The sequence below is a fragment of the Musa acuminata genome, chromosome BXJ3-5, assembly GCF_036884655.1.
Source record: "Musa acuminata AAA Group cultivar baxijiao chromosome BXJ3-5, Cavendish_Baxijiao_AAA, whole genome shotgun sequence".
In the NCBI taxonomy this organism is placed as follows: domain Eukaryota; kingdom Viridiplantae; phylum Streptophyta; class Magnoliopsida; order Zingiberales; family Musaceae; genus Musa; species Musa acuminata.
Window position 1 is genome coordinate 40,960,300 of NC_088353.1, and position 20,077 is coordinate 40,980,376.

The 20,077-nt window shown below is 39.8% G+C and overlaps 3 protein-coding genes and 1 long non-coding RNA gene across 10 annotated transcripts; 2 read left to right on the forward strand and 2 right to left on the reverse strand.

Annotated features, from left to right (window-relative positions):
• Positions 1-120: 120 nt before the first annotated feature.
• LOC135639093 (transcription termination factor MTEF1, chloroplastic-like) lies at positions 121-6,048 on the forward strand. 6 transcript variants are annotated; one of them, XR_010496854.1, is made up of 4 exons: positions 121-1,165; positions 3,465-5,161; positions 5,347-5,566; positions 5,703-6,048. XR_010496854.1 is itself a non-coding variant. In XM_065152858.1 (2 exons), the coding sequence occupies exon 1, from the start codon at positions 225-227 to the stop codon at positions 1,152-1,154; it is 930 nt and encodes a 309-aa protein (XP_065008930.1). In that variant the 5' UTR covers positions 121-224; the 3' UTR covers positions 1,155-1,165; positions 3,465-6,048. The 6 variants fall into 6 exon arrangements, 1 of the variants encoding a protein (XP_065008930.1); XR_010496853.1 differs by having other exon boundaries at positions 3,465-3,593; positions 5,054-5,161; positions 5,347-6,048; XR_010496852.1 differs by having other exon boundaries at positions 3,465-3,593; positions 5,057-5,161; positions 5,347-6,048.
• A 581-nt stretch (positions 6,049-6,629) lies between these two features.
• LOC135639094 (transcription factor MYB56-like) lies at positions 6,630-7,784 on the forward strand. Its single transcript, XM_065152859.1, has 3 exons — positions 6,630-6,975; positions 7,051-7,419; positions 7,591-7,784. The coding sequence occupies exons 1-3, from the start codon at positions 6,630-6,632 to the stop codon at positions 7,782-7,784; spliced, it is 909 nt and encodes a 302-aa protein (XP_065008931.1).
• Positions 7,785-8,292: 508 nt separating this feature from the next.
• Positions 8,293-8,925, reverse strand: LOC108952917 (uncharacterized). The gene is made up of 2 exons (XR_001978124.2): positions 8,658-8,925; positions 8,293-8,550 (listed from the first exon to the last, which is right to left on the reverse strand). It is a non-coding gene; the product is annotated as an uncharacterized LOC108952917 (long non-coding RNA).
• A 273-nt stretch (positions 8,926-9,198) lies between these two features.
• LOC135585026 (beta-1,3-galactosyltransferase GALT1-like) lies at positions 9,199-17,694 on the reverse strand. Of its 2 annotated transcripts, none has more exons than XM_065152754.1 (8): positions 17,442-17,694; positions 15,082-15,851; positions 12,851-13,086; positions 12,473-12,754; positions 11,317-11,445; positions 11,045-11,224; positions 10,083-10,190; positions 9,199-9,849 (listed from the first exon to the last, which is right to left on the reverse strand). In XM_065152754.1, the coding sequence occupies exons 2-8, from the start codon at positions 15,833-15,835 to the stop codon at positions 9,640-9,642; spliced, it is 1,899 nt and encodes a 632-aa protein (XP_065008826.1). In that variant the 5' UTR covers positions 15,836-15,851; positions 17,442-17,694; the 3' UTR covers positions 9,199-9,639. The 2 variants fall into 2 exon arrangements, with proteins under 2 accessions (XP_065008826.1, XP_065008825.1); XM_065152753.1 differs by having other exon boundaries at positions 15,082-15,965.
• Positions 17,695-20,077: the final 2,383 nt, after the last annotated feature.

Below are 20,077 nucleotides of genomic sequence, written 5' to 3' on the forward strand. Positions count from 1 at the left end.
CTCTCACTGCGGCCCAAACTATTTATTAGTGGGCCAACTAATTATTATGCGTAAAATCTTTCATAAATTAGATAATTACATTTTTCTATTTTATTTATTTATATATTTTTATTGTGTACGACTGAATTAACAGCAGTGATACAGAATGATAAGGTGACCATCTCAGTGTTTTCCGGCGCCGGCGGTGGTGCTTCCCCCTGCCGCCCGCCCTTACGAAGGATACTATGCTCCTCCATTTCCACCTCTCCCCTCCTCCTCTTCCTCCACGTCGACCCAAGCTCCTTGCCTGCAGCCCCGACCCCGTCATCCGCACGACCGGATTCGGTCCACTCCGTCCGCTCCCGCCCACCCTCCTCGCCTCCCCGGCCTTCGTCACGGACGCCGGCCTTCGATTCCGTGAGAAGCTCCTCTACCTCGAGCACGACCTCGGCATCGACTCCTCCCGCGCCCTCTCCCTCAACCCCTCCCTCCGCTCCGCCCCCCTTTCCGCCCTCCACTCCTCTGCCGCCGCCCTCCGCTCCTTCGGCCTCCTCCCCGCCGACGCCGCCCGCGTCTTCGCCATGTACCCCTCCCTCCTCACCTGCGACCCCAGCGCCGACCTCCTCCCGGTCTTTCACTTCCTACTTGGTCCCGCCGCCATCCCGTTCCCGGACCTCCGCAAGGCCGTCGCTCGCTGCCCCCGACTCCTTGTCTCCAGCGTCCCCTCCCAGCTCCTCCCCGCCCTCCGCTTTCTCCGCCGCCTCGGCTTCGTCGGCCGCCGCCGCATCACCTGCCGCACCACCCTCCTGCTTGTCTCCAGCATAGAAGCCACTCTCCTCCCCAAGCTTGACTACCTCCGCGGACTCGGCTTCTCCCACCAGGAGACACGCAGCATGGTGCTCCGCTCGCCCGGTATGCTCACCTTCAGTATAGAGAACAATTTCAAGCCCAAAGTCGAGTTCTTTCTCCATGACATGGGCAGAGACCTCTCGGAGCTCATGGACTTCCCGCAGTACTTCTCCTTCAGCTTGGAGGGGAAGATCAAGCCCCGGCATCGCTTGCTGGCGGAGAGCCGTCTCCGGATGCCCCTTTCTGAGATGCTCAAGGTCAGCGATGGCGAGTTCATGAGTCGCCTGGTGGAGATGCGGCTGAGTCCTGTTAATGACAAGTTGTAGGCAATCACCATGTGAGTCACTTTGCGTTCCTTCTCTTTCCCCGTTGAACGAGCAGATTAGGTGTATGCGTATATGCCTCACTTGTTCCAAAATTACAACTGCAATGATTTAGAATAAAAATAAAACTAATATTTTTCTTACTTCCAGTGGCAAAATAGTCTCGTTATTTCTACAACTGTTTTCCATAAATTCTCATGTGTTGCATTTTAGAGTGTTGTTCTGTTTAATAATAGAGCAGATCGAAACTGATTCCGAAAAGTTTATGTCATGTGGTTCTTCTAAATGTTGTCTTGATCTCTTCACTTCCAATAAGAAATTCTAGCTTCCATCTTTCACATGAGCTGAGTGCATGGGTCATGTTCTTTGAGTTATTTCTTGATCTTTTTTTTTGTTTTCAAGTAGAATTTAATCTTCCATCATTACATTTCATGTTTGTGTACCTTTCATGCCCTTGATTCGGTGACCTTCGACCTGCCTGGGAGCTGATTACGGTATCGTTTTCACACTGTCAAGGAAGAAATACTATAGGATTTTTAAGCACACAGATTCCTCTCTACTCAATTCTGCATTTCCACAGACTTATCGGAAATGCAGGTAATTAGCAAAGTATTTCTTCTTTATCAGCCAAGTAGTTTGTGTGTCTATTTGCAATCAAGTGCATGCCTTTACTTCCAATTTAATTTAAACGAAGATGAAAGAGAAGTTATTCACACCTTTTAAGAAGTTACCATCACCACTTATTTATCTAAAATAACTCTTAAAGAGCTATATAACTAAGTAATTTCATATATTGATCGGACCAGAACTTACTGATCAAGGACTGGTTTGAGACCATATCGTTTGATACCGGTCAATTTTCAATTTTCTATCATTTTTTTCTAGTGTTACCAGGTGGTACAGGTTGCTATACTGCCAAGCATACTGCTATTGTACCAGTCTATTAAGGTGCCAAAACTGATATCAATCTGAGATTTGAAACCCTGAAACTAACACATTAGATTGGTTTTCTGTCACCAAAATGGATTTAATCTAATTTAGTCAATTTGGATAAAAGTCATGCAGAGACTTGTCTGGTTACTTTTAATTCTGGCTGTGTTAACAAATTTGTATAATACAAGTGTGGTGAATTTCATGCTGGAACTGTATGGTTCTTACAGCAGTAACATCATATTAATATACTGGTCAACACGAAATATCAATGCCAACAACAGGTGTGATATAAAGGTAATTGTTCTATTATAATAACCACCATTACAAAACTTGGAAGGATATAACCATGCCAGTTAACCTGTTGCTGTATGTTGTCACGGCCATCCTGTTTGAGGAATAAAAATTCGTTATTGATTTCCATCATCATTCAGTAATTACTTTTGAATTTTATGTTTAGAAGCAGTTTAGTTGGCACAAAGCTATTGCTTTCGAATGTTCTATTAGTCATTCAGCCAACAGTGATTATTTTGTAAGAGCACCCGCCAACATTGGATTTTGTTTCTCATTATTCTGCATCATGATCCAATATCATGGCCTACTATAATGGTGAATGCTAAGAGCAAACATAAATGGAATCAGGGAAATGTTGATAATAACCCGTTGCTAGCAGAGTTAATGGTTTTAATAGGTATTTGCTGTACCCGTAATAATAGAGCTTTAGAATCTTGACAGAATATATGTATTGCCCCTCAAACTTAATGTTGTCTAATGAAATTCTTGGTGTAAGCAACAATCCTGTTGGTATTTTTCTCACCAGAGGTTGGAGGTTACTGAAAAGTAGGGCAGAGTTTCTATTACAGTCCGATAATACTAGTTCTGAAATTTGAAGCCCAAGAAGAAAAGGACAAGATAACATGAGACCTCTCATACATGGGTTATTCGACTGCATTACATGTCTTATTATTGTGAAGGTTCAACATATTGGCCAAGTGGTAATGATTGTGCTCTCGAAGAGACCCTGCAAGTTTCTGATGGATGCCATTGTGCACGTTTGTAGACAGGTTCAAGGTCCAGTTGATCTTCATTCTCAGTTTTTATTCATGCATCTGTGCTGATCATTCAGTTTGATTCACTAGCACTGTGCTATCATTCGTTAGATTTTTTTGCATACTTGGATTGATCTACAGGCATAAAAACAAATCCAGATGGTCATTGAGTTTTTGGTTCTTGACTTGAGACAACTTTTTTGTTCTGTTCCTTTAATTAAAATCCAAACAAACAATTGACACCAATGCATCAAATAGTTCTTTGTCAACCCATAAGAACTTGTTGTTGATGCTTTCTGCTTATATTCTAATCGTATCTTGCAAAGATTTGTAGCATGGAGAAGAATGGACAGGTGAAGTTGAATTGCCTCCCTGGTGGAGAAGAATGGACTAATTATGACACATACATAAACTAAAGATGGTTGAACTTGATTCTAGCCTAAGCTGCTGAAAATTATACCCGGTGAGGACCAAGATGCACTGTGATTAGTAATTCTAGTTTGGATTTTGTTTATTTTACTTCAGCATACGCTTAGTGATCGTTTTGGAAATATAGCTGCTATTGCCTTTTTGTTTTAGCTACTCGTAAAGTTTGGTTTGCCAGCTCCTTTAAGATTGTATGCTCTTGAGTCTTGATTGTTAAAGTGTAACAGATGGATCACTAAGGAGCTCCTTGATAATTTCATCCATAGTGGTACCTCTATACAATTCTGAATGAAAGGCAAATACTAAAGACGATAATGTCAACATAGGCAATTACTAAAGCAAATGCATTATGTCAATTTATTGAGGTCATGTTTTCTTTTTCACATTTCTTTAGTAAAAAAAACATCGATAAAAAATCACTTTTTTGGTTCCGAAAAGAAAAAAAAGAATGCAATTGGGATGATGGTGGAGGAAGTTAAAGAGAAAATTTGTCGATCAGAATGATAAGAAGTGCATTTGTCTTGTCAGAATTTACATCTTTTGGAGTTTGTGACTGATTATTGATAGATTTAAAAGTTATAGCAGTTTGGAGAGAAGCTTGAATGAGCTCTGAGAGTTTGTCTGTGGAGTCAAATTGCAAGAGAGATCCTCAACTTTGTGATGCTGAGAAACCTGTGTGATGGTGGGAGATATGTCAATCAAGATGAGTGATTTTAGGAGCAGCAAGAAACTAATATTCCCAGTCAACATGGACTCATGAAATCTAAATACTAATCCAACAAAGGCACCCTTTAACTTTTGTTAGTCTGAGGAATGACTTCTGTAGATTCCATAGAGGACTGTTCAAATCAGTACATCATCCACTGAAACTTTCCTGGGAGTTCAGACAACCTAAGTACCAGTTATCAGATAGAACACTTGGTATCACAAAAGCTGCACTAGTTACATTGTAGTGACTCATTGACACCATAGCTTTTGACTCTTACTTACCCTTGTTCTTTGTCCTTGGAAAGGTTTTTGTCGAATGCCAGCCTCTTGTGAGGAAGAGTTCTTTAGAGGCTTCCTGTGCATCTCTCTGGGGAGGGCATATATTCCCTTTCTGAGTCACTAGTCCTTATCATTGTCTGAAAGACCCACATAGGTGAGGATCACTGTTCCAATGCCCTTCCATGGACATCGTCATAAATGATGTCCTTCACAATACGAGTCTTCCGTCTTGTTTATGTCAAGGTTTTGAATGCTGAGGCAATTGGGTTGGTGTGGCATTTCTTCTTTGGGGTCACAATGGTTAGGCAAGTGGGACAGCACCTGAACCTGAGCTAAGTGCCCAAAGAAAATGAACTTAATGCACTACACTTTCTTCATGCAAACTAATGTGTTCTTTTGGTGGGACTCTTCTCTCTCCTCTCTTACAATGCTTTTGCTATGAGCACATTAATGTTCTTTTTATTTTTGTATCACAAGCTCTGTATCTCCTCAGTATTTATACTGCTTCAGCAGAGAAGAGCTTTGGATTTTGCTGACAGCCTTTCCTTTCACCTCATTTACTTCAAGGGGAGTTTCACCCTGTCTTCCTCACAGGTTTTGGTGTTCTTCTGAAGTAAGGTAACATCAACTTCAACCTACCTGCTCTCATGTCATGCTATGCATGAACTGAAAACTAACCCAGGGCTCATCATGCTTTTACTTCAAGTTGAGATGCACCATAAGAAGATGAATCTACCTATGCATATTTATCGTACTCGGTCTTTTTGGTCAATGATTCTCAATGAAACAACTTTGCGTTGCAGTTTACGACATGGTTCTTATGATCATCATGCTTTGTGCCAAAGAAGTGGTGGTCACCATCCAAGACAACACTTGCATGGAAGCTAGACAGTAGCTATTGGGTTTAATAGTTGCTAGTGACAACTAATCCCATTTTCCTTATCAGAAGTGAAGATTGTGAATGGTGGAAGAAAATATATTGCAAAGATCTCCTCCCTTTCCTTGCTTTGGGTGTTGAGAAAAGTTGAGGAGCTCTCCTTTGTCTGAAAGAGAAGCATCCTCTATTACATAACTGATAAATTCAAAGCTCCTCTTTACATTTAATTGTGCTTCCAACAACAACTGCTACTACTCCATACTAATGCAGTTCCTTTCTCAGGGACCTCTATACCATGCAGCTGAGAAGCCTCTTCTGTCAACTCATCCCATCAACATAAAGTCATGTGAAGTAGATGGAAGTGGATGCATCATCTTCTTGGGAGTTTTAGAACACTTAACAGAACCTGCTTCATTCAATAAGGTGTGTTGCATAAGGATCAGTGAAACACACACTGTTTCTCTCTGTTCTTTTGCCTTGAGCTTGTGGAGTCAGTACAGACACAGAACTACACTCTTCTTTTGCTCCCAAGTGCCATGTAATCTAGTCTTCCTCATGTCTGCACTGCAAGTGTTCACTGTAATGGAAATGTCTCAGGCACACTGCTTTCAGTGGCCTTTGTTGTGCACATACCCATACCCATTGTTGCATCCCCCAAATGCTTACATAATATGGTTCACTTAATCCTTGGAAATGTGTGCTTAGCTCTTTTTTATCCCTTGGTTAACTGGTAATTCAACACTTGGTACAACTTCATCTGAACATTAGCAATAATCCTCTTGCCATGAAGTTGGTTGGACACATTCAAAGTGGCATGCTTTGCAGCAAGTGCAGGTTGAAGCAGAGAGAGGTTCCTAGTTCAGGCAACTTTTCTTTGTTGATTGGCACTTTAGAGAGAGAAAGAACAAGGCTTGTAGAAATGGGAAGCACTGCATCAGCTCTATCTTTTGTTGTCAAGGGAGAGAGCAACAGCTATCCATGAAGTTGGCAGATGAAGTGCGTATCTGCACTTGCCTCTCACACGAGTGCTGCAAAGACACGCACACGTGTGGACCATAGCTTTAAAGAAAGTGATGGCGGTACAGCTGAGCCCTGCTTGGGTTTCTGCTTCTAGCTTTCTTTGTTCTCTCTCTCTCTCTCTCTCTCTCTCTCGCTCTCTCTATCTCTCTCTCCCCTTGTCTATCTTCCAATTTCGTTGGAAGTGAAGGCATGGCGAGTGGATGGTATGCGGACTCTTCCTCTTCTTCCTCATCCAAAGAGGTCTCCTCACTCTTTGCGGACCCAACCTCTTCGTTGGAGAGCTGTCACTACGGCAGGAGCTCGAAGCGCACCTGTCGCACCTTCCCCTTCATGGAGAGCTGCCTCGGCTTTCAGGAAAACCCTCAAGAGAACACCGGAGTGGCTCACGTCGTCGGAGAAGATAACCCAGATGGAGGGAAGACCTGCGCCAGAGGCCACTGGAGGCCAGCTGAAGACTCCAAGCTCAGGAGACTGGTCGAACTCTACGGCCCGCAGAACTGGAAGCTCATAGCAGAAAATCTCAAGGGCAGATCAGGTCGTGATCATCTCTCTCTCTCTCTCTCTCTCTCTCTCTCTCTCTGTTGTTTGATGCTCTTTTGTGGGCGCGAAGGGAAGAGCTGCAGGCTGAGATGGTTCAACCAGTTGGATCCAAAGATCAACAGGAGGCCTTTCACCGAACAGGAAGAGGAGAAGCTCATGACGGCTCACAGATTGCATGGGAACAAGTGGGCTACGATAGCGAGGCTTTTCCCTGGTAGAACTGACAACGCAGTGAAGAACCAGTGGCACGTCATCATGGCCAGGAAGTACAGGGAGCAAGCCGTCGCTCACCGGAGGAAAAAACTCGGCCAACACCTCCACCGGAGACTTGGGGAAGCTGCAGCAGCCCGCCATCATTTCTTTCCTTCCATTGGCTTGCATCGCGTGGCACACAGTGGGGAAGATGCAGTCTCAGGAACTCCCTTTGATTTCTTCTCCGGTACGACTGCTAGTCGTCAGTTCTGTGCACATCATTGTTCGTCTACCCTAAATCCGATACATTTACTGTTGTATACAACCAGTACTGTGCTCGAGAACACATCTGCTCTTTTGCTTTTGCTCCTTCATGGATCAACTCTATATAATCATGTTATGTTCTGAATGATTGCAGAAGACAAGAAGGATCAAGAGAAGAAGAGCTTCGATAGCAACAAGACTCCGATCAGCTTGGCAATCCAACGATCAAGTCATGCATCCCATGTTTCTGTCAATGGTAGGCCATTTGAAGGGAACAAAGAGAACAGCCACCTCGATGCCGCGGTCTCACCAGCTCTCATAGATTTCCTTGGAGTGGGAGCTCCATGAGAAAGATGTCAGCACCGAGGAAACGAAACTATGGTTGAGTTAGGGGAGCAGAAGCCATTGATTCGTCTGTGTACCTCGAGCACTCAGAGCAGTGTCAAAGATCAAAACACTTGTAGCCATATCTTCTAATCGATCAAGCTCCTACTATAATTTGGTTGGAGACTCTTGCCTTCTTGCTATAAGTTCATGCTCTTTGATCTAATAAATATTTGTGCATGCAACTCTCATGGAGTATATAACCTCTATTAATTTATATATGCTTTTCCTCAGAGAGAAACCTCGGTTGCATTAGGAACAAATTATATATCATCTTGATTGACTTGTATTTTTAAGCTAACATAAATTTAGGGTTCATGCATTAAGCCTGGAGACAACAAATCACTCCCTGAAAATTTACTGATGAGTAGCTTTTTATCCTTGTGAAATGGAATCCTTAGGGGAGATGCAATCCGCTAAATAGCTTTGTAGTTTCTGAAAAGAGTCTGAATTCTGGAGATCAAAGCAATGATGAGTCAAATCCACATCGAGATTATAAGCATGATGGGTGAGTTCTGGAGCTCTGAAGCAAATCCTACAGTGGATTGTGGCCTTGACATTGAGTTCAGCGAACATAATCAAGAGCATTTCTTCTGCAGATTTTGAGATGAAGGCACAGCTGCATCTCACTAAAAGCCATTATTGGAGAGAGAGAAAGAGAGAGAGAGATTGAATCTATGACAGCCTTCATTGCCGTCATGTCTCTTCCTATCCTTGAATCTTTCTGAAGCTATCACCAAGAATACGGAGCAATAAATCGAAAGGAAGAGATGGCGCCTTTAAGGCAATAAGTCTCACAAGAAGCAAAAGAAGAAGAAGAAGAAGAGCAGAACTGACCTTATTTGATGTCTTATGCTGCCTCAGCACCCGAATCCTTCTTCCACGTCCTGCACAGCCAAAACATGCAACAAAGGAAGAGCTCTGAGAGCGTGTGATCGCATCGAGAAAGGAGGAGAGGTGGCTCAACAAGATCAGTAAAGATCCCGTATCACCGCCATGGAAGAAGAGGAAAGGGAGGACCGAGACGAGCACGAGCGCAGGAAGGGAAAACCCTTTTTTCTTCGCTTCCGCAAGAGGTTCTTTGTGCTTTGCGATGCGTGCAAAATTGGATAAACCCTTTGAGATCCGCGTTACAAGATGTATGTAATGACCAACGTTATCGTTGCTGTTGCCCGGTTGACCATCGACATTGATGACGTTGACTTCCTAAATTAATAGTTTTCATAAAACTAGGAAATAATTAGTGAAATTCATATGATTTATTATTTTGTAATTTGGTGATAATAAATAGTTAGTAGGGTTTAAATATGTAACATGCAACATAAAATTGTGTAGAATGGTAGCATTTGTAACATAAAATTGTGTAGAACACTTCTCATGGAAAAAGAATGGTACTTACTATATAAATTATCTTTACAATATCTTTACAAAAGCATACGACCATCAGAGTCTCTCTCATATCTCAGCATTCTGTTGCCACAAGCCACATTTCCCTTTTATTATAGTAGTACAGAATATTGGCCTAAATAATTTCTCAAGTGTATTCAACACACACACACACTCTCTCTCTCTCTCTCTCTCTCTCTCTCTCTCTCTCTCTCTCTCTCTCAGCAACAGCCTGTTGTTAAAAGGAAATTATTAGTCACTGTAAATATCTCCAAAAACCATCGATTGACTAAAACCTGTAGTTAGCCAGCCATCAAAAGAGGACCAGTTTAGGCAAGTAGCAATGACCTGTCCAAGACAAGCCATTTCAAGGATGTTCTCTTCCTGCAAGTTAGTAGAATTTACTATACCACAAGGGGCACCTCAACTCATGCTACTCCCCACAGCAGATTCCTCTTTTGGTCTCCTGAAGTTTTTGCCACAGGCATAGCATTTCATGAGGCTCCTGGTAATGGGCAAGAACGTACCCGTTCTCACAACCATCAATACAAATCCTCCCCTCATTCACATATTTAATGTCTGAACCTTGTTTGTTCATCTTGTCTATCCATATGCCCATTGCAACATCCTCTAGCTTGAACATCTGCACATTAACATCTTTTCATTCAAGAAAACGAAGTACAATTTGAAGTAAAAAAATGAATTAGTGAGTTCAGTCTATGCCAAAATGGTTGACCACTCTTCAAGGCATCTCAATTCTAAGAATATCTCTTATTTTAACAATAAACATGACTACCCTTTGAGGCAGCACACAATGCTTTTACTTGTTATGTCAAAATGTGAGGGAATCACATGAAGCAGGAGAGAATTCAGTACCTTCAAATGCCCCTCTTTGTGCTGCTTGTACACTGCCTTTGCAATGTCATATGATACCACATATCCTGGACCATGAGCCCAAGGAGGGTACTTCTCATCAGGCCATTCCTTCATGAAAATTAACAAGGGATGAGAAAAAAGGGGTACACAAAGCAAGCTTAACAACTAGTTTCTGGAATACTCCAGTCAAAAACTGTTTTCTGGAAGATGCTTTAGTTAGTTTAGACATAATGTGAGACTTCAATCAAAAACAGTGACATAAGGAAGTGATGGTTCAAATACCATATTCTTAGTGTATGATGGTTAAGAATCTTTAAGGAAAACAATTCAAAAAAAGAAAAATAGTGGCATATGATAAATTGGTGATGTCAACTCAGATTCGGCATGATGGAGTAACCAAAAAGGAATCATCATCTCTCTGCCATATATGCTTGTGTGCTTCTGAAGCAAATCAAAGACATCATGCTTTGTAGTTCGAACATACACTGCTGACAGTTCAATTATCTGGAACCAGCTAAAGTCTGAAACATTGGTAAATACAGCAAATGAAATTGGTATAACTTTCTTGTTTTGATTATAAGTTGGCACAATCTCCAAAGATAGTTATATGCAGAAAAAAAAAAGTGACAATGATGTCTCCTGTAGGAATATATTTCACATCAAAAGGGTCATTTACATAAATTAGAAGTTCATCACATTTATGTCAAGGTGAGAATTTAGTTCACAAAATCCTTGTTGCTACGAGCTTATGATTGAAGAGATAGAATGGTGTCACTCTATTAATTCTTGTATTGCTGATTTCCTTTTGTGTCAGAGATCTTTTTGAAAATAAGTTGATATTTCTTTGATTTGGAATTCAAAAGAATGATCTGATAAATGGACAGTTGGGACATTATGGCTTGTTGAGAATCAGAGTTGGGACATTATGGTCTGATAAAAGGACGTAAGCACAAGAATTTTACCTTAGGCGATATGAACCATTTGCTCTCCACATTTCGGTGAGGTTCAGAATCAGAGTTGATTCTACCATATAATAGCCCTCTCGTGATATTTATTGCTGTCAGTGAAGTAAGCACCTCGTCAACACGGACAAAAGCATCATCATCTGTTTTCATTATGTACTTGGCTGATACAACATTTGTCTATCAAAACAAGTAAAAAAAACTTTAGAGAAGTAAAATATTGAAAATGTTGGGTAAAAGTTAGGTCTTTGTGAATTCATGTACAAACTTACCCCAAATATGCAAATGGCTATGGTTTTCCAGGTAATTAAACTATAATAGTCAACAAATGGCATCAGTTGGATATCACCATATGTGGATGCCTCGTTCCAAAGCTCCTCGTTTACCATTTGGTTTCTATGCTGTTTAAAAAACCAGAAAACATCACTTAAGTATGCCAACAAGTCGTAGAATATACCAAGAATAGCTTTTAAGCTTGAAAGGCAAAAGAACATAAAATTGGGTAGCTTTGATTGAACCCTCAGAAAAGGAACTTTCCTTCAGGAAGGTTCTTTGCAAAATCAGATTAACAAAAAAGCTCTAGGCCAGATTCAGACCACAAAAGGCTTAGACAAGTAGAAATGCAAAAGGAACTTTAATTTAATTAGCTAACTACATATTACAGAACAACTAAGCAGAATTAGTTAAATTTCAAATTGATGACCTCCTTTGAACAAGAAAGGTCTTCTTTAGTAATTTTTCAATTATATTTTTATGATTACTTAGAACTTTTTTATCTTGTAATGTAGAGCCTTATTTTAAGACTTGGTGAAGCTCAAGTATCTTTTTTTTTATTCATAAGGATGGCAAAATCCTTAATCTTGGAAGTTTGTGTTTAGAAAGTTTAGAAGTGTCTTCAGAGAAAATGTTGTGGATTGACAAATTTTACCACAAAGGATTTCATAAGGCCTCTTAATTAGCTATATATATATATATATATATATATATGGTTTATTGTAGGTTAAAAGAACTGCTTTACATGTTAAGTCTCTTTTATGATTAAGAATAGTGTTAATAAGATAAGTAGACCTTCTCTCTTTTACTCAAAAGGACAGAGAAACCTAACTGGAAAAATCAAACCATATACTATAGTTCAACTGAAAGTTTCCAATAAACTGAGATGTTTTGAACAATGTAGCAATAATGGAGGACTTGAAATGTAATTTTCTTGATATATCATATTTAGTAGTTCTGTTCTATGGTACTAGATCTCAAAAATGACATTGGTGTGAGAGAAATGGAAAAGTAAAATGTTATATCAGTATTAACTTGGTTATAATTTAGAAAAAGAGTGATCATTCCAAATAAGCTGGCAAAAGAAAGAAGGACATGCTCAAAGCATCTAAGTAATGCCAGGTTGATTTAAAGAAATAGATCCGCCTTCCTTACCAGGCCTACAAAAAAACGCACTGCACCTGCTCCAGTCCGTACAACATCATATTGCATCCATGTTCTTCTTACTGCCATTCTGCGTTTGAAATTGTTTGCTGTTGAAAAGATGCCGATAAAGAGATCAACAGGTTGGTGGATGGGCAAAGGTTTTGATTTCAATAATTCTAAATCAATAACATGTTCGAAGTCCTCTGATGTAGGTAAGCCACTGGCAAGAACAGATATCAACTTCATGTCTCCTGAAATTCTCACTTCACTAACAAGCCATGGCTCCAAGCTCTGACCAACCCAAAAATTGTTAAAATGTTAGTCGATCGATCATTGAAGCTATAAAAAAAAGCTGAAAAAGAAATGGATTTGCTGCAGTAACAGTACTTCTCTGTATGCAAATGAACTTATATGTTTTCCATCTACAGTTACTTGGATTCCCTCGATGCCCATCCTAATAGTAGCGATGGAAAGATATCCTTGCTTGAAAGGGAAATATCTTCTTGGTTTATCACCCTCTCTTTTCAGTGGAAATGATCTAGAAATATTATGACCCTTATTAGATGCAAAGATCCCTTTGTCATCAGTACCAACTATTGCACTACACTGCTCCAAATCATCCACTGCAACAAAGAACAAAGAAACAATAAGAGGAAACATAGAATAGAATCAAGACTACCAACATATAAAATAGGCCAAGTACATGGAAGTGAACTGTGATAAAACTCAAACACAAAATTGTAGCTAGGGCTCATGAAACTAGAACATCCAAGATAAACTCATTAATAAAAACAGATTATACAAGGACCAATGATTTCAGTCCTATTGAATAGTGGCGGATTCATTATAAAATTCTCAGCACCAGGAGGACTACAATGAATATTTAGATATACTCACAGCACAGGTGTAAGTTTCAACCAGCACTAGTTGATGATTTTGATGTCCAGTAATCTTTCAAGAAAGTGCCCCATAAATAATGTATCTGGCATTGAAAGTAGTCCTGAATCCATCACTTTTTGCAATATCTGAAAGAACATAACCACTTCACTGGTGGAAGCACAAAACCAATTGGTGAATAGGTTCTAGATGCCACTCAGTATATTTTTTGTCACCACCACTCTCTTCATCCGTGTTTTCTTATTCATATCCCCATAAAACTTTAAATGTGAAAAATTATAAGAATTCAAAACTTTTACAGATTTGCGCAACCAAACATGACTTGTATGACAATTTGTGAAGAACCAAATAATCTAGTAATGACAAAATATTTCTTTATCTGTTATATTGTTGGGTCAATTAATTCTGGGAGTCCTTCAAAGTTTTCCTACTTTGGAAAACCAACAAAAGAAGATGAATGCAAATTTGAAGGTTATAGTTATCATCTTGACGTCAGATATTACTAGCAAAATGCAAATATAACCAAATAATAATGTCATTATGCTTGGAAGTTAGGCATACAAACCAAGATGAGATCTAAGAAGATTTACTGAAGTTAATAGAATGTCCACATCTTTGTAAAATGATACCTTAGTCATAAAGTAGGTGATGTGGAAATTAGGAAGATATTAAGAGGATTTACTGAAAAGAACAATAATAGTCTAAGAAGCTGGTCGTGGCTCATGTTTCTTATTTGAACCCAAAAAAGACAGCAAATAATACATCTGCTGCCTTTGCCATCTATCTCGCATAAAATTATGAGACCACACTTGCTATCTCGAAAAAGAATGTTACAATTTTTTTGTATTAATAATAAGTATTAGAAAGACACTTTATACGGTAATCAAAAGCCCATAATCTATCCCATATCCTAACCTATTTCTACTTCTCACTTGCCGCAGACCATAATCCATTAACTACTCTTTCCATCAGCCCCAGCACTGTCCTTGCCCTTCTTAGCCTTATTTTTTGTCCACAACTATTTATAGACACCATCAGCAGGTTGAAAAAATACAAGCCAGATATCCCTAACCTATCCCTATGTGTTACTTATCAGATATTTTGTCAATCATGTGGTACCTTCACCTGGTACCCTCACCAGAACTGTCATATCTACCCTGTTCTGGTCTGAAAAAGCCAATAATACTATGGATGTTCAATTGGTTAGAAATTCAAGATAGTCACAATGGCATAATTCACATATTAGCAATTTATGGATAATTGAAAAACAAATGTTCATTATTGTTTAGAAGTAGAGGAAACTTTCAAATAGCTTTATGGTCCCAGAAAAAGAATATAGAAAAGAAGCAAATAAAGAATAAATTTAACAATTATAGGTATAAACTCATCCATTGATCCCCAGAGAACAAGCACACAAAAACACAGTATCATAGAACCAATAGTATCATGATACTTGAGGGTATATGTGTCAGAGTCCACACTTTATAGGATATCCATAAGATCAGCACATCCAATAAATATAAATTCTAGGATCTAAAATATAGTGAAAATTTGAAAGCAAAATATAAATTCAGCATAACAGATTAAAGATATCATAGAATGATAGAAAGCTACACTGTCATGCACGTCTTACATGTGGATAAGAGAAAGATATCATAGCAGAGAATAAAAAATAAGCCTCTAAACTGTAATGCTCGATAACTTGCAAAAAGAATTATTACCTTTCTTATTATTGTCAGTATCTGAAGAAGGACAACGCTCCTCTGCACCCCAATCATTGGCTACAGACCATGTATTTTGAACAATCACTGGATCCTCAGTTAATTTATCACCATGAAGACGGACATTGTAGTGAAAGATGATAGGAGGATCAGGTTCACCTGGAAGAGCTGTTCCAACTAGATCAACACGGAAGTTACCAAGAAGGCCACCAGGAGTACCGATCAAAGTAACTGAAGAACCCTGAATCAATCCACAAGGAATTTTTAACTTGAATGTGTCACTGTCAAATTCCGAAACATTCATTCTCTTGATAGAATATGGGCACTGTTTCTCTTTGACTTTATGCTGTGTACTACTGTTTATTTTTTTGTCCTCGAGTGAAGCCATAAGGCTTTCCCATGCAGATACAGCTTCCCCAATAGCCTCAATAGCTTGAGGCAAACCACTGGAATGACTTATTAAGTGATCCAAATGATTCCATGTTTGCAATGACCGTTGTTCTACATCAGAGAGATTTCTTGGTGCAAAAAGCTGGGAGACAATGGTATTAGCAGAAATTACGAGTGACTCAGTTCCTGGATTTTGAATAGCAGGCGGGTCTCCAGAAGCCAACCAATCAAGGCGTTCAGACGAATTACGAGAGAAAGGACTTGGCAGTAATCTTTCAGCTAGGGGGTTCTCCAACATCCCATACCTCAAAATCAGCAAAGTGAACAAAAACACCAATATAACGCCTCCAGACCATTTCTTCATCTTTCATGAAATGTACCTTGTAACAATATTATAAAGTTACTATTCCATTGAACTCAAACCTTTAGGAAGATGATGTATATAAATATAAAATTGATTATATTTGCTGGTGAATGTCTAGCAATTGAAGTTCCTGCAATTAGTCAATAGGAAACACTCCATCAAGTTTGCAAAACATGCCAATAATATAGACAAACAAAATTAAAATTATGTGTCCGTAGTAATTTCTCGGCACTGACACTGATTCTTATCACTTGATACAAGCAAAAACCACAGCTAGAGAGACTTCACAGAGGAATTGCTTAAGCTCATGAAGATGTTAGCAATTCAACAACCTTGGTTATTCTCAATACTTAAAACAACAAAGAAGTAACCGGATAACATTGTATGGTTGAAACAACCAATTCAAGACCAAGGTAGACAAATAAAAGCAACGTATACAGAGATAGGAAACTCCAGAAAGTGCCAAAGCAAACTCTAATCTCCAAACATAACAAGCTGTTTCTGCAACTGTGCAATAAATTAGGTTCATGAATTAGACAAGTAGTCAGCAAACAGGATCCTCTTCGTACATTGTTAAATTAGTAAAAAAAACTATGCAGCTTTCCATTGACCATTTCAAAGCAACATCTAAGAAGCCAATTAAGGACCAAAAGGAACTTTTTTATGTTAAAATGGCGACACTAGAAGAAGTATAAATCTTAAGCACCACCCATTTCAGGACACTTTTGAGTAGTAAAAATACTGAGACCACCAGGTAGGTCCAGTCCCAATCTTCCGGCTAGGATCTCTTGTGTGAATTTTCATCAAGGATTGCTACAGCATATATCATTTTACTTTCAGACTGAAAACAAGTCCACCACACCCAAATAAGATAATTTTTCACCCAATTGAACAGCAAATTCGTCCTTCTATCTCAAAATCATACTCATTTTCTTAAAGATTCCACAAGGAGGGGACGAAGCCCTATGAAAGAGACTCCACAGCAGACAGAAACCCACCCACCATCAACTGCCTCCACCAATATGCTTCACCAATCACACACTACGCCACCCACAAAAATAATCCAAAACAAAATCTTTATTCTCCCCCTTTCTTCTCTCTTAGCTGCATCATTACATGTAAATGAAAGAGTCAACTCTATACAAAAACAAAAAGAAATAAGCGCAAGATCAATCTCCTACAGAAAGCAGGAGATAGTTAAGCCGAGCTCATAACCTGGAACAGATCATGGGCTCGAGCGAGCGTTAAAGAGGTAGGAACAAAGACCCGTGAGTTCCAGGATCGACAGCATCCTCTGGAACCAGAGAAGCTGCCAGATCTCAAGAACCCGGAAGCACAACGCAACACTATTTCTTCGAAACATAGAATAATGCACCACCGCAGAAGTGAAAGGAAAAATGCGGGAACAAAGGGGGGAAAAGTCCTGAAGCGGCCAATCAGAAAAAGGCAAGCGGAAACACAAAAACAACAACAAGAAGGTACCGAAATGATCACAGCAAGCAAGAAGAACGGAGCCAATCACACACACAACAGCATTCCAGCTCAAATCTGGCTCAGAAAGTGATGAAAGCACAATCGAGCAAGAGGAAGAGCAGAAGAGCAGTACCCTATTGCGTTTTCGTCAAGACGGCGTCCGATCTGGGGCTGAAGACGGCCAGGACAGAGAAGGACAACAAAAATTCTCTCCTCGGTCACGTCTTCCACGCCGAAACATCGAGCGATCAGCACGGCGTCCCGGCAACTGATGAACGCATCTGAGAGAGGAGAGTCCAACCGAACGCTATTTGGTCTTCCCCAACCGAACGCTTAGACTTTTGAGACGCGACCGAAATGTGTCTCCGGTGAGCGTAAGTCTCTGTTCCACGCGGTCCCGCGGGATTGGAACGTGAAAACTTAAGCATTTAGGGAGGAGGTAAGCTCACCGTTTGCTGTCCTACTGAAGCAGAGACATCAATTCGATGTGAAGATGAGGGAGAAGTCACCACGAAGGTTTGAAGAGTCTGTGAACAACTTTCCCACCCCGCCTTTAATCACCCGCCGGACCACCCTCTTGTTTATTTGGATACAGTAGGAAACTTTGACGTGGGGTCCACATCGAGCTATGCTGGGGGCTGGTAAGAAAAGCGGGAACTCCAACGGAGCGTCGGCGAAAAAGAGCACCGGGTTTAACCCGATTGTTCCATTCCAAATTCACTTTAGTACAAACAACACTCTCTGCTGTCTCTGTCAGTCTTCATGTGGGCTTCACTTCTCACCCAGTAACAACACGGGTAGATGTTCGGGTACGGTTTATCCTGTACTCTGACACGACTGTGCCTCTTTTGCTTTTCCTTTGTCTCGGAACCGACACGAGTCGCGACAAGACTCTCGAGGCGGGACGGGAGGACCAGTTACGGTACGATTTCTTCGCGATATAAAATTCCAGATATAACCCCCCCTCATCTTAATCAGTCACCTAACACGTGGCGCTGCGTTAATCTTAATACAACAAATGATGCATAAGTTATCACCGTGATGTCCAATACACGTCGAATCGCACAGTGTATGACAAATCGTGGTCTCTTCCACCGTCATGAGGGCTTGTAGTCAAAGATTCCAAGTGGTTCACTTGTCACCCAGTAAAGTTTAGGTGCACCGAACGGCATATGGGAAGTCTATTACTCAAGCATGAGGGTAGTATGAGTAGTTCAAGCTTTGTTTTGGTTTGAAGACTTGTCTTAAATTGGGTGGAACATTTGATTTTGTGTTAGTTCTCCATGATATCGACATGTTGTGTTATTGCTTTGCATCACACAATTAAACCCATTATATACTAAATGAAATTAATGAAGTTCTGAATCACACACAATTGTAAGCTCAACATGAGTTGAGTTAATAGGGGATTAAATGAATTTTGCTTGTGGTTTAGATGACTAATCAGGATAAGAACTCGATATGATGTATATTAATCATCAACTGAAGCTGGACACAGATTCCAGTCGATTAGATAGATCCCATCAGAGTAGACTAATGACATATTTGTTGCTTCAATACCAATATTCTATCAGATCAAAACTTTTGTTTTAAAGTCACTTAATTCAGGAGATTTACATCGAAAGATGAATCATCTTTGAGTTAGACGATCAAAAATAATTTCTCTTCGAATTACTTGTTAAGTCGAATAAATCTCAACGCATCGGATTGACAATCAAGATAAACATCAGTATACTTGTCTCAATCTCAGCATTGTAAGTGCAAATTGATTTAAATCCCGTTGCTTACATCAAACAAAAGATATCATAAATTGCTGGTTTATTTTTTAGTTTTAGTGGTCGTATGCTGTGAATTATATTATATTTGAAATTCCACTGGTTCTCGTATAGTTAAATCTTTTTAGTATTTTTATCTATAAATTTAAAAAAATTATATTAAAATTTTTTATAATTATGAAAATAAAATATTTAATTTTATTTACCATGACGCTATCGGGTTTATCAACGGAAGATATAGCACATGCATGAATAGCATAAAAACGATATATAAAAAATAATTTTAATGATGGTGGCAAACGATTGTGTCATGGGTAGTTGTTGCGGTGGTGATTGACAACAATAATAATATAGTCAATATTATCAATATCGATCCAAATATCAACGATAATGATAAAGAGGAGATAGAGCGATGAGGCATCTACGTTGGCATCGAAGGAGGAATGTAAGGCATTTGCATTGGCACCACACTGCTTTACCTTCTCTTTCTCCTCCGATATCGCTCTTCATCTACGTCGACACTGGAGAATGAAGAGAAGGCAAGTTGTGGCATTTGTGTCTATGTCGCTCTCAATCATTGGATGGTCATTTCGAGAAAAGGGCAATGGGTGGCGAAGAGGGAGAGGTTGTGAGCGAGCTTTGCAAAAAGACATGTCTATTTCAAGCTCTCGATCTTTAGGATTATGGTCATTGACCTACTTCTAGATCAGCTCCACCCATGATTGTAGGAGATTCGATCAGACGATAAATAATGATCGCACACAAAATGGAGGCCTAAAGAGTATAAATCTGATGGTGGAAGAGATAACAAACTCCCATCCTCCTTCTCATTCGTCAGATCCATTGCCACCAACTTTCTGATGCTCTCCCCCACCACTATGGTATCAGAGATGAGCGAAAAGGAGAATGAGAATTTGTTATCTCTCTCACCGTCGGATATGTAATCTTTGAACCTCCATTTTATGTGGCAATTAGTCCTCATCATTGAATCAGA

Bases quoted from the DNA above. Each gene is read 5' to 3' on its own strand.
- LOC135639093 (XM_065152858.1), top strand. From the start codon at position 225: ATGCTCCTCCATTTCCACCTCTCCCCTCCTCCTCTTCCTCCACGTCGA.
- LOC135639094 (XM_065152859.1), top strand. From the start codon at position 6,630: ATGGCGAGTGGATGGTATGCGGACTCTTCCTCTTCTTCCTCATCCAAA. The intron at 6,976-7,050 runs GTCGTGATCATC...GTGGGCGCGAAG, and splicing joins AAATCTCAAGGGCAGATCAG to GGAAGAGCTGCAGGCTGAGA. The intron at 7,420-7,590 runs GTACGACTGCTA...GAATGATTGCAG, and splicing joins TCCCTTTGATTTCTTCTCCG to AAGACAAGAAGGATCAAGAG.
- LOC135585026 (XM_065152754.1), bottom strand. From the start codon at position 15,835: ATGAAGAAATGGTCTGGAGGCGTTATATTGGTGTTTTTGTTCACTTTG. The intron at 11,446-12,472 runs GTAAGGAAGGCG...TTTTTTAAACAG, and splicing joins TGCGTTTTTTTGTAGGCCTG to CATAGAAACCAAATGGTAAA. The intron at 9,850-10,082 runs GTACTGAATTCT...GTTAATGTGCAG, and splicing joins ACAAAGAGGGGCATTTGAAG to ATGTTCAAGCTAGAGGATGT.